Below are 13859 nucleotides of genomic sequence, written 5' to 3'. Positions count from 1 at the left end.
AAACCTTCATTGTTCAAAGGTGAACTGTGTTTGTCTCTCTCTCTCAGTCTCTCTCTCTCTCTTTTTTTTTTCTCATGGAAAAAAGAAGCTCGGCTAGTATAAAGATCAGAAGCTATGGAGACAAAGAAAATTCAGGCACATTTATAACTATATTACCTTGGGCAAGTTCTGGAACCTTCTTTGAGCCTCCGTTTCCTAATGTGTAGAATGCAGCCTCAGATTGTCTTGAGGATTAAATGAAATAACAGTGGGCAAAGCACCAAGCATAGTGCCTGGCTACTTCGAGAAGGTTGATGAATGACGTGGCTACTGAGACTAGGATTGTCTCAATATGATACGATAGGATACATCCAAGACTAATCCTAGGGAGGCTAAGTCAAGTCTACTCAGGTTTCTGGAGGCTAAAATTGACCTTAATCTCATTAATATTCTTTCTTGTGAAAAATTCTGAATCACCCTCTCATCATTTATTATCAGGTGGCTAGTGAGAGGCATGTCGGTATTTCTCAATTGTCCTTCCTAAAAAGTAATTTGTTAAGGATGGGCATTTCTAAGTATGTATAGGAGAAAAGTTTATTCCTATTGCTTGGGAGGATTTTAGGAAAAGGGGAAAGATTGGGGCACTCTTGCATTTCCTTTTATTAGAAAGAATTGGAGGAAAGGAGTGGTTTTTCTGCCAAAGGAGGAGAGAGGGAAACACCATGAGCAATTTCAATGAAGTCCTGTATCCGGATTTTAGGTTGTCCTTAAATGAAAATCTTTTGGTCTGAGTTCTCTGAGGAATTCATCTTTTTTTTTTTTTTTAAATTACTGGCAAACTGAGTTGGATATGTCTAAGCTTAAATCTGTGTCAAAATTAACTGGATTAAAAAAATCAAACTCCTGATAGGAGATTTAAATACAAGAAAGGGCACATTTCTCTGATAGTCACATGATTGGTTTCCATGGTAGTGATTGAAATCTTGTGTCTGAATATATTGGCTGATATAGTTTAAGAAGCTGGCCCAAATTCATCTCTATTTCTGGTAAATAGTCACTTGTTGTAAAGAGAAGCCATGTTGTAAACTTAGGCCACATATGACACATCTAGCTAAATTTATTTGTAGGAGTGAAGATACAATTCACTTGGCTGAGAAATTATCAAAATTTATATATTTAGAGGGAAACTTTTCCCAAAGATTCTCCTCCATCATTTCTTCTTGTGAAAAGATTGAATCTTCAGATATTTATTTGGGATTTAAAATCTCCCCAAGGATATGTTTTCGTCCAAAGCAAGTATGTTAGCAGAAATCCTAGATAAATTTTCATCTCTAAGAAGCTGAGCATCTAAGAAATTTTCACTATTTCTTGGCTAATTGATTGATTTAGAGGTGAGTGAACAGAAAAGCCTCTTTCTAACTATGACCATACTAGGCAGCAATGAAAGTACATTTTCTAGAGGGTATGCCAGCTTCTCAAACAGCTAGGCAAGTAAGATGGAAGACAGGAACCTTTCTTTGTTCTACTACCATTTTGTTGTTGTGTTTTGCTTTGCTCTGTTTGTGGAAAGTGAGGTAGTTTAGAAAGTACTTTGAGAAATCTGCGTCAGGCGTCGCATATTCAGGTGGTGGATGAGTCCTAAATGGTGCGGATAACTGGGTCGAGTCACTGGGTCATGCTCTTAGAGTTTCTTATAAACTTCCAAGGAGACATTTTGGAAATATTTTCAGGAAATATTTTCTGTTTTCACCTGACACTCAGAGGCATGGTATGCAGACTGTTGATACAATGAAAACCATGAATTGTGGCTAGAAAGCCAGCAGATGGGAAACTTTCTACCGGCCCTCCAATTATGGCAGCTGGTTTAGCAGAGGTACAGTGGGTGTTGGAAAGCATCTTGTGCGAGTTGCTGAAACATGAAAAGGACTTAGAGTGGGAGTATTAACAGCTTTTTATGGCATGTGGCATACCTATGAATGGAGTGAAAAATCTTGCTTTTTCCTTATGGGAAGCCAACAAGGATTTTTTTTCCCTCCTTAAAATCCAAAGTTTCCCATTAAAGCTAAGATGAGATATGTTGGACTTTATTTAGCTTCAATTCCTCTATTTTAAAGAATCAATTAAAAATCAGGAATACAATTGAGATCCTTGAAGCATTTCAAGGTATGAAGTACAATATTTGACTGTTATTAACATATTTAAATTTGGGAATATTTTAAAGTTTGGGATCCCACTCTTTTGGGGACATAGGTTTCTTTTTAGATCAATACTTATAAGATTTAAATGTCCATTTTTCTCAATTCTGAGTTGTATGAAATTGGTTTGAGAAATTTGTGTAAGGGAGAGATGTCCTTTTCCACTGAACAAAAGTTGAAGAGATGGAAACAAGAGGTCAGAAAACATATTTTAGCAGAACTCTTTCTAGAAAAGTGTTAGACACACATTGATTTATTCAACATTTGTAATAAATAGATTGTTCTGTGTACTATTCTTTCCCATACTCTTTCCAAAATCCTATGTAAGGTCGTTACATTTTTTGTTTGAAAATATATATTTTTCTTTTAATAGTTCACTTACCTGGAGAATAGTAATAAAGAATTGAGGATTAACTAAATAAATTTTAATATTTCCAGAAAGTAATGGAATTGGCTGAGAATTCTCTTTCTTTCTTTTTTTTTTTTAACATCTTTATTGGGGTATAATTGCTTTACAATGGTGTGTTAGTTTCTGCTTTATAACAAAGTGAATCAGTTATACATATACATATGTTCCCATATCTCTTCCCTCTTGCGTCTCCCTCCCTCCCACCCTCCCTCTCTTACTTTCTTTAAACCCTAAAATTAAAAAATTGCAACCAATATACTCTTAGTTGAAATTATACTTGCATCTTTCAGAAAACTAATTTATAACCATATATTGAATTTCTTTACCTATTTTGTCATTCTTACCTTTGCCCTCTGTACATAACATATCTTTTGCTAATATGGCTGCTGTCAAGATTTTCTTTTTATGCTGATTTTAAGTAATTTGCTTATGATGTGCCTTGGTGTAGTTTTTTCATGTTTCTTGTGCTTCGGGTTCATTGAAATTGTTGGATCTGTGGGTTTATAGTTTTATAAAATTTGAAAATATTCAGGCCATTATTTCTTCAAATATTTTATTTATTGCCCCCCACTTTCTTCAGATACTCTGGTTCTACATGTACTCGTCTGCTTGAAGTTATTACAAAGCTCACTGCTGTGCTGTTCAGTTTGTCAGTCTTTTCTCTTTTCTTGTGTTTCATTTTATTTATTTATTTAAAAAAATTTATTAATTTAATTTATTTATTTGGTTGCGCCAGGTCTTAGTTGCAGCACGTGGGCTCCTTAGATGTGGCACATGAACTCTTAGTTGCGGCATGCATGTGGGATCTAGTTTCCTGACCAGGGATCAAAGCCAGGCCCCCTGCATTGGGAGCACGGAGTCTTATCCACTGCACCACCAGGGAGGTCCCTTGTGTTTCATTTTAGATAGTTTCTATTATCATGTCATCAAGTTTGCTAATTTTTTTCCTGCAATTTCTAATCTGCTCTTAATACCACCCTGTGCATGTTTCATCTTAGACATTGTATTTTTCACCTCTAGAAGTTTGGTTTGAGTCTTTCTTATTTGTTCTGTGTGTTTACTTAACTTGCTTAACATTTCTTCTACCATCATTAGCATATGGAATATAGTTATAATAGCTGTTTTAAGGTCCCTTTTGAATAATTCTGTCATATGCATTATTTGTAGTGCCGTTTCTTTTTTTTTTATTTTGCGGTACGCGGGCCTTTCACTGCTGTGGCCTCTCCCATTGCGGAGCACAGGTTCCGGACGCACAGGCTCAGCGGCCATGGCTCACGGGCCCAGCCGCTCCGCGGCATGTGAGATCTTCCCGGACCGGGGCACGAACCCGTGTCCCCTGCATTGGCAGGAGGACTCTCAACCACTGTGCCACCAAGGAAGCCCCCCCTGAGATATTTTTATGTGTCAGTTTCCTGTTCCTTTGCGCTGATAGTCTTACATGTTCATGGCAGTCGCAAAGGATGGTGTTAACTGCAGTCGCTATGGCTAGTCATTTATGAATTGTTCTTTCTTCTGAAAAGATTCAAGGAATATTTCTGACCCTGTATTCATGATTTTTAGAATTCTGCACACTGTAATTTCTACAGGAATTCTTTACAGATGGAAATATAATAAAAATTCTAAAAGCTCATCTCCAGAAATGGGTGTTTTCTTTACTAAAGTCTCTGGAATGCAAATATGAAATCCTTGCAATATGAATTCCCATTTTTTAGTTATTAGCCAGTTGAAGAGAAAACATCTCACTGTGACCTCACTGAGATTAGGCTCACAAGCCCTCTTGAACTTAGGAGAGCTCACAATGCTAAGTAAAGGAATAGTGTACGTATTTAAGAAACCACACATAGCGTTTTGTCACATAAATGGGGAGGTGGACATAAACATTTTCTTTCAGCAGAGTATACATTGTAATCTTCCTTTCATCTCACAGTATCCGATGATTCGAAAACCTTGAAAGTGGATGAAGAAACAGAAAACACAATGAGAGTTACCTGGAAACCAGCACCTGGGAAAGTTGTCAACTACCGTGTTGTGTATCGCCCCCGTGTGGGCGGGAGACAGATGGTTGCCAAGGTGTCACCCACTGTCACCTCAACAATGTTAAAGCGACTTCAGCCCCAGACCACGTATGACATCACAGTTCTCCCAGTTTACAAGACAGGAGAAGGAAAGCTTAGGCAAGGTTCAGGAACAACAGGTATAAAACCATAATAATTTTTTGGGGAAAGTGTGTAATATTTTAAAGGGAGATTTTAATATATCTACTTCATTTGTAAATGTCTAAAATGCAGTCTGTAATAAATTATACTACAATAGTTAGGTAGGATGCCTAATTAGCATATGATTTTTACCAATCTAGTTCCTGGTAAAATGATTCTACATATTAATGTTCTAATGCTAATCTAATCTTCTGAATTGTGAGTACTATTTATACTTCCACTTGGGTAGCACTCTATTATTCCGATTTTTATTGGGTATTATAGCTTGTGCTTTCTGACTTAATCCTTTTTATAAATGTATATTTTGAAGTATTTTGTTTGTGATGATTGCCATGTATATCACTTAGATATTTTGAATTCAACTTATTATTGTAGGGGCTAAAAAAAAACCCCAAAGCCTAGGCTTATGGATAATATTTTAACATCTATTATCTTTACAGCTTCTCGATTTAAATCACCCAGAAACCTCAAAACATCTGACCCAACCATGTCAAGCTTCCGGGTGACTTGGGAGCCTGCACCTGGGGAGGTCAAGGGTTACAAGGTCACATTTCACCCCACGGGAGACGACAGAAGACTGGGGGAGTTAGTGGTTGGACCATATGACAACACAGTTGTTTTGGAGGAACTTAGGTAGGAATGAACTCTATTCCGTTGTTGTTAACAGATTGTGCGTTCCACACATGATCACGTATGTGTCTGGTTGCCGGCAGAGTATTTAAAATCAGCCAAAGTTGCTTTCTCACTCTTGGTGCTGCTGAAGTTGAGGTTAGGGTTCAGAGACTCAAATTTAGGCCTGAGCAGTTGTACTCTTTTAATGACTTTTTTTATTAAGTGATCAGGGATGGTGTTTCTTCAGTAACACCCTGCTTTTTAAAAATTAACACCCACATTGCACGATTTCACCAAAAGCAGTTTATCACCAGCCAGCCTTATGGGAACGTAGGAGTCCCCGTGCCTTCCGGAAAGGCCCAGGTGACTGACACTGAGATGCGAGTGTGCATCGTCTCCCAGGGTGGGCTGCAGGAGTCAGGGGGCAGGCCTTTGCTCTTGGGCTCAGCTGGGAGGATTGGGGAATGGGGGCGGGTGCAAGCTTTTGCTGCAGGCTGTGTGGTGGGAAAGAAGGAGGTTTGAGTTGGAACAGCAGCATTCTTCACAGTAAAAAGAACAGGCTGCTGTGCATGGCCTGGTGGAAAGTTGGTTTGTTTCAACGATTCATTCAACAATATTGGAATCTGTATAAATGCTTGATATTGACTTTTATCGGAATAGGGAGGATGAAATTTATTGAGCCTCCTGCGTGCCAGGCACTGTGCTGGGTGCTTTATGTTCCCTTGCAAGTACAACATTTAAATTGTCTTCTTAAAGCCCATCACTTAGAAGCAATAAGAGTGAAAGCCCGATCCTTCCCCTAGTGGCTCAGCGGGAAGGTGGGGATTCTACACCTAATGGAAAGGCAAGGTGGAACTTGGCGCCGTGAACCCCTAGTATTCTCTAGAGTGCTGGCGGGCTAGTTCCCCTTGATACCTCATAGTGTGGGCTTAAACTAGAATGTGATGGAAATTAGTTTCCTTCTTCTGCAATGTTATGTATTATAAGTTCCTCTGAATGAAAGTTTGTAAGTCAAGTTGAACGTTTATAACAAAGCAAAAAAAAAAATGCTACCACTTGCGGTTATTATGCATACAGACTATATATTTTAACATTTCAGGGCAGGTACCACCTATAAAGTAAACGTTTTTGGAATGTTTGATGGAGGAGAAAGTTCACCACTTGTTGGACAAGAAATGACAACTCTCTCTGACACAACCGTAATGCCAGTTTTATCCTCTGGTAAGAAATTGAGTTACATTCCCCTAGGAAAAGTCAGTATTTTGCAACTTTTTTTCAAATATGAATTGTTAGGTGACTCATACCATGAAAATTAACTATTAAATTTTACACTAAAATTTATTTCAGTAACATATACTTAAAACATTCTTCAAAGATACAGCTAAGCACACTTTCGCCGACATTTTTTAAGGCTTCCTTGTTAGTGTTGCGTTAGTTACATAGTACTGTATTATTTAAAGTTGAGATTTTACAATGATAATAGACATTACCTTTAACCTTTAATATACATTATCTTTAATCTCTTTCTAATAATTAAAATGCAGTTTTATTTTGTTAAAGTCATCGTAAAAATGATTTATCTGGGCTGAGCAAGCAGCACCTTGTTCCGTAAATAGGTGGGCAACTAAGACTTGGGAAGCAAAATGGTAACATAAAGCCCTCATACTTTTCTGCTCCTGCCACGACCACAACTTTGATACGCATGAAGCTAGTTTTGAACATTCTTCCAGGTGAGGGTGGTGGGTAGAGTTTGCTTCTAAATATTTTAATCATTTGCTAACAAAGAGTAGGTCTTGGCACATCAGGGGCAGACTTGTAAAGCCTTAGGTGCTTGGAATAGTACTTGGGAATCCTAATTCCTGATGGAGCGTCCAATCTGCAGTGACGCCTTTGGACTGTGATGGGCATCACTGAATCTTTCTCAGCGAGTTTTTTGTTGTTGTTTTGTAATATAAAGATCAGATGCTAACATGGCAAGAAGTTGAAACATTTGTAGCTGGTAACGTAAGCTCCTAGAAAAGAAAGCGTTTGAAAACATGGATGTGGGTAAAAGAAGGGAAAGGGTCAACTCTTGCTGTTTTGCATTAATGTTCAATTGCTTCTCGTATGATGATGTTAATTAACTGACTTATATTTTTATTTTGTAGCTTGTGCACTGAGGATATTGGGATAATTCTCTCTTTCCAAAGCACCCTAGCTTTGTATCAGTGTTTGTGCCTGTGGTGTCTGTAGCTCTCAATCTGTATACTTGTTTGTATCTTTCTTCTAGATTGTCTTCCTTCTCTCTTGATTTTTTAAATGTGCAGACCTCACCAGCTGTATCTACCTGATTGTTATACAGAGTAGATGATTCAGTTAAATAATTAAAAACTAAATAATAGCTATCAGACTTTTAAACACTATATCTTTACTTCAAAAAGTTCTAATTTTAAGAGTTATATGCCTAATGCTTCATAATATATGTAATACTGGGGGCTTTAATTAATTTAAAAGATATTATTGGCTCACTGAAACTTTTTCTAGCTTACACGTTTTAACAGTTCATCTCATACTTGTCCGCTAATGACCGTTGAATATTTAGAAAAATGCAACATCCAATCTAGATCACATTAAAAGTTTTATTAAAATTATTATTGTCTTATCGTTAGGTGGCTCTACGTTCCCACTTATATATTTTACCTTTTGGGTTTGTGAGCTCGTTCAAATTTACGATGACGGTTTAATCCTCCGTGTTCTATGATTGCGGCTAGAAATATAGCCAAAGATGAATGAAAGATTTTCCACTGAAATAATTACTGGAGGGATGGATGGTTCCTGTGACTCTTATTTGAGGTTAATAAATCGTATGGACATGTTTTCAAAGCCTTCAACTCCAAATTACATCGCTGAGCCACAGAACTGAGGCAGTTAGGCGACACTGAGCCCCCAGGGGGTGGCAGAGGCGTGGCTAGGAAGTAACCCGACGAAGAATGTGCTCCTTACTCTGTGCTGTCTCACGATTGCTGTGTCAGGGATGGAGTGTCTCACCAGGGCTGAAGCAGACATCGTGCTGCTGGTGGATGGGTCGTGGAGCATCGGCCGGGCGAATTTTAGAACCGTGAGGAGCTTCATCTCCCGTATCGTGGAAGTCTTTGAGATTGGCCCCAAAAGAGTACAGATTGGTAGGTGTGACAACATTGAAGGCATTTAGACGTCTCCATCGTGCTCTTTTATACATGCTAATGCCAATGGTGTCCTTTTAGCCCTTGCTCAGTATAGCGGGGACCCCAGAACAGAGTGGCAGTTAAATGCTCACAAAGACAAGAAGAGCTTGTTGCAGGCTGTGGCAAACCTACCTTACAAAGGAGGCAATACCCTCACAGGTGAGTCAGATGCTCCAGCGAGCTGTCAGCTCTCGCTTTCGGTCAAAGCTTGTGGCTGAAAAATGATGTGACTGATTCTCTTTTAACAATCCCACTAGGCATGGCTTTGAATTTCATTCGCCAGCAGAGCTTCAAGACCCAAGCTGGCATGAGGCCTCGAGCTCGAAAAATCGGCGTTCTCATCACTGACGGAAAATCACAAGATGACGTTGAGGCACCTTCAAAAAAACTCAAGGATGAGGGCGTGGAACTGTTTGCTGTTGGTAAGCATTGACGAGAATTGCCACGCCCCCAGAGGTGACAGATGTGCCGAGGGTATTTTTGTAGTTAAAGATATTTTCTGAAGCATGAAAAAACAAACAGACACACTTGCCCTATCACATCATTTATCAAAATAATGTACCAGGAAGTTCATTCATGTTTTTCTTTTCTCCTTGTAATGGGATGAAACTACATGGCTTCTTGGAAGAGAGTAATGAATCAAGAGGACAAATGTACTATTAATAGGATTCAGGAAAATTCTTGTTTGGTTTTCCACAGCACCATGTTTATTTTTGATATCCGTTATTTCACTTTCCAGAAAAAACACTGGAGAGACACTTTTTGGTGGGGAATCAGTGCCAGAAGCATTTAGAAGAAGCTAAACAAAACAGCCTTAGTTTATATTATTTTTTGTTTCTATTTTATATATGGAATCATTTTATTATTCAGGAAAATCATATATACATTCTAGTTAACATTGAGTATATAAGGGTAGCCCATGAAATATTTGCTTTGTTCCATGAATTTTTTTCTGAGACGTGCTTTTAATTTGTATATATCCATTTTTCCCAAGGTATTAAGAATGCTGATGAAGTTGAGTTAAAGATGATTGCGACAGATCCCGATGATACCCACGCATACAATGTGGCGGATTTCGAGTCCCTCTCCAGGATCGTGGATGACCTCATCGTCAACTTGTGTAACAGCGTCAAAGGTCCAGGTAAGGTTAGCCCAGGGTTTCTCACCCTCAGCACTATTGGTATTTTGGTCCAGATAATTCTTTTTAGGATGGAGGAAGTGGATTCCTTTGTGCGTTGTGAGATGTTTAGCAGCATCTCTGGACTCTTCCCGCTGGATACCAGTAGCATCCCCTGAGTCATGACAGCTAAAAATATCTTCAGAATTTGCCAAATGTCTGCTGGGGAGAATACTGCCTCCAGCTGAGAATCGTTGATTTAGTCCCTGATGTTTTTTCTGATGGCATCAAACTGTACATGACTTCTAGCTTATCTGAGGATACATTTTGTTTATATGTGCCTGCACCACGCACACACACACACACACACACACACACACACACGTGAGATTGGGGAAGAAATAGAGATGCTTTCTTTCCTGGTGTGTATCTATTCTCTGGTAAAGCATCTTCACGCTACATAACTATTAAACGGTTGTTCCCAGACTTTTATTTTCTAAGGTTTGCTGCCTTTTGTTTTGGATTAGAAATGGAAGAGGGGTCTTATATATGATTTGCTTTGCCCCAACTACAGATGATCACATTTGATACTTTGCACTTGTAACCTCTAAATATAAAGACAAATTATAATTTTAGAATTTGGACTTTTGGAGAGGATATCATCTCTCTTTACCACTGAAGAAACAGATTTAGAGAAGTTCAATTACTTACTCAAGGCCAAATGGGTAAAGACATTTTGAGAGGTCCTTGAAAAAAGGTAGCTATTGATAAGGAATTAAGATTTAGAAATAAAATTATGGAAGTGAATTTTTAGTGACAAAGAGTGGTGTAAAATGACTACTATCTGTGTAAATCATAGGGCAGAACATGGTAAGCACCAAATTGAAGGTTTTTGGAAAACGAATGATAAAAACTATGGTTCTTATTATATGAGAAAAATTTCTTTTAAATACATGTAGATTCTGGTAAAGATTGTCTTTCACTAATTTATTCTGGTTTTGGAAAGTTGGAATGAGTTTAATAAATAAAGTGGTAGAAATGTTTCACGTGCTTTGGATACTGAGGATACATTTATTTGAATGTTCCTTCTTGAATTTCTCTCTCCAAAATTTTGCAGATTTTCTTTTTGGATTTTGAACAATAGACTGCCTTTTCCCAGGAGAAACAGACCAGCCAGGAATCAAGAATTTGTAGGCATCTGGCTCTGGATTAGCTGAGAGAGTTGTGGTTTTATTTAGTTGGAGAGAATTTTGAGTGGGGATGAAAACATCTTTTATCTCTTTTTCTTTCTTTTTTTCTACATCAGCTACGTAATAGTTGCATTCATTTAGTTTCCCAGACAGTAAAATTGCTTGATAATTTTGTAGGCTTGATTATGACCCAAGTGCAGTAAAGGTTAGGATACTAAGAATGGAAATTCTTTTTCTCAGCTTTGGCTTACAAAGAAAGTAGAAAGAGTTTATATGAGAATGATTTGCCGTGCTCACAGAGTCACTGCATTAGTTCTCGTATAATTATTATTTGGAACATCTTTCTAACGGTCCTAATGAGCCTAATACTTCTATTTTCATTGACATGTATTCCAAATATTTTTCTATATCAGTCATTTCACCTATACTTATGAACAGAGAATACAATCACAGGCAGTAGGATATTCCCGAATTTTAGAAGACTTGCTGGTTTCTCCTGTCTTCTGAGTGAGAAAGTGGTTAACTTCTCGTACCACCGAATTAGATCTTGTAAAGGAACTAAACGTGAATAAGAAGGCAATTCTGTCTTCACAGAGTATAACTTATAGTTATGGAGATAAGACGTGCATATAAATAGTCAATATGATAATGAGGGCAGTGAACTTGGGTGGTGCCAAGAGTGATAAAGGCAGTGGAGCTGTCAGGACTCACGGTGTCATTTACTGGGATATGTACAAGGTTAGAGACCAGAGCAAGTATCCAAGGCTAAGTCAGAGGTTTTGAGTCTAGGTGACTGATAAACTGTGGTGCTTTCAGGAAGAGGGGGAGCAACTTTTCATGAAAAATAATGAGCTCAGGTTTGAATTTCCTGAGGCTGAAGAACCCTTTGGCCACCCATTCAGAGAGGACTTAGGAGTATTGGGCCTCTAAGCTGATTTACCGTAACTTCTTAGTATGTGATAGAATACATGCAAAAGCCTGAAATATGGAGAGGAATACCATTTCAACCAAATTTAAATGTCATCACCTTGCTATAATAATGAAAAAAGTGTATGTATTTCATTTCCTCGTGTAGGTGACTTGGAAGCACCTTCCAACCTGGTTATTTCTGAGCAGACCCATCGATCTATGAGAGTGAGCTGGACACCTCCTTCTGACAGTGTGGATAGGTATAAGGTGGAATACTACCCAGTTTCTGGAGGGAAAAGGCAAGAAGTGAGTAGATAGCCCACTCCTTCCTGGTCCTGAGATTGGGTCCTCCTCCTTAGGGCTCTGAGAGGAACGCTGGGGGGATGTAGGGGGCAGAACTGGGTCCAAGATGACGCTCTCCATTTCTTGCTAGGCAAGCGCTTCCATTTGGGCTTAATTAGAGGGAAAGAGCTTTGCTTAATTTCTTATGGTTTTTTAATTAAGTATTTTTAATTAAGGATTAAGAGGATGCTTAATTTATCCATGAGTTTATATTAGAATCATCAAGTAGGGAGGGAACATTGAAGACCTTCTAGTTTTACCCACTAATTTTACAAATCAGGAAACAACAGCTGGGAGAATAAACTGTATGAATTGTCCAAGGTCTCATGGTAATCTGGTGGTTTCCAAAAACAAAAGACAACGGTCTCATTAAAATATAATTTCTAAGCTCATTGTAGTTAACTACTTCACAATCATAGGAGAAAAGAGGGACGTGATGGTAACATAAGTTGTTATTCTTTTAAAAATTTTTCCCCTAGTTTTATGTGAGCCGATTGGAAAGTAGCGCAGTACTGAAAGATCTGAAGCCTGAAACTGAGTATGTTGTTAACGTGTATTCTGTGGTAGAAGATGAATACAGTGAACCTCTGAAGGGCACAGAAAAAACCCGTAAGTCAGATTTTAAAAAAAATCTTATCATTGTTTTATTTTTTAAGTTAAAGAGGTGACAGCCCTCGTGGGATTTTTTTTGTGTTCTTTTTTAAAAAATTTTTATCGAAATGTAGTTGATGTACAGTGTTGTGTTAGTTTCAGGTACACAGCAAAGTGATTCAGTTATGCGTATACATTCCTTTTTAGATTGTTTTCCCTTATAGGTTATTAGAAGATATTGAGTAGAGTTCCCTGTGCTATACAGTAGGTCCTTGTTGGTTATCTATATTATATATAGTAGTGTGTATATGTTAACCCCAAACTCCTGATTTCTCTGTCCCCCATACCCCGGTCCTCTTTGGTAACCATAAGTTTGTTTTCTACGTCTGTGAGTCTATTTGTCTTTCGTAAGTAAGTTCATTTGTACCGTGTGGGACTTCTGTCAGGCTTCCAAATCATTCCTTTATTCGATATCCATTCAACACATATTTACTGAATGCGCACTTCGTGCAGGTCCTCAATAAATACTCTGTGGTTTTCTCCTTTTACTGGCTGCTTCTGCCATCATGGGACCTGGCTGGGTAGTCATGGTCTGAGATATCTTAGAGGGAAAAGTACTTTTAACAGTTATCTACTTCTTAAGGGAAGATACCATGTGGGGAGTGGGACTCAGATTACCTGGAAGAGCAGCTTGCAGGAGTGACCAGCTCAGTTCTTCCTGCAGGCAGTGAGAGCTCCCCTTTTTTTTTTTTTACTGACTTTTGGACTCTGGCCTTTACTGGAGAAGCTCTAATGGCTTTGGCTTTGAGTAGAGCTTTGGGGAGCGATGTTCCTCACTCCTATTCCTGGTAGGGTTTCTGAAGCCATATGAAAATACTCTTTCCTTCATGGTTGGGCTCCAGGAAGAGGGGAGGCCTCTTACAAGAGGCAGGAGTGAGCGTCACTGAATCGCCTCTACTCACTGCTCAGTCCCTTAGGTCTTTATCTCTTCTCTTATTTCCCTTTATTTTAGACCATCAGAGATGGGAAATAATGTATTTCATAATGGACAGGATTAATCTGCTAATTCCTTAAAACTTTAAACTCAATCTTAGGA

The 13859-nt window shown here is 38.4% G+C and overlaps 1 protein-coding gene across 8 annotated transcripts in view; it reads left to right on the top strand.

Annotated features, from left to right (window-relative positions):
* COL12A1 (collagen type XII alpha 1 chain) overlaps positions 1–13859 on the top strand; it is a 137642-nt gene that overhangs the window by 58849 nt on the left and 64934 nt on the right. For 6 of the 8 annotated variants that reach the window (XM_079939138.1, XM_079939140.1, XM_079939137.1 and 3 more), the window contains 9 exons: positions 4511–4777; positions 5240–5432; positions 6511–6632; positions 8423–8572; positions 8654–8773; positions 8872–9036; positions 9609–9755; positions 11997–12136; positions 12652–12781. In XM_079939138.1, the coding sequence (XP_079795264.1) occupies positions 4511–4777; positions 5240–5432; positions 6511–6632; positions 8423–8572; positions 8654–8773; positions 8872–9036; positions 9609–9755; positions 11997–12136; positions 12652–12781 (1434 nt within the window). The remainder of the gene's footprint in view (positions 1–4510; positions 4778–5239; positions 5433–6510; positions 6633–8422; positions 8573–8653; positions 8774–8871; positions 9037–9608; positions 9756–11996; positions 12137–12651; positions 12782–13859) is intronic. The other 2 variants (XM_079939144.1, XM_079939143.1) reach the window with 1 other exon arrangement.

The sequence above is a fragment of the Stenella coeruleoalba genome, assembly GCF_951394435.1.
Source record: "Stenella coeruleoalba genome assembly, chromosome: 12".
NCBI lineage: Eukaryota > Metazoa > Chordata > Mammalia > Artiodactyla > Delphinidae > Stenella > Stenella coeruleoalba.
The sequence above is the reverse complement of the archived record's forward strand: the minus strand, read 5'-3'. Positions and strand labels throughout refer to the sequence as shown.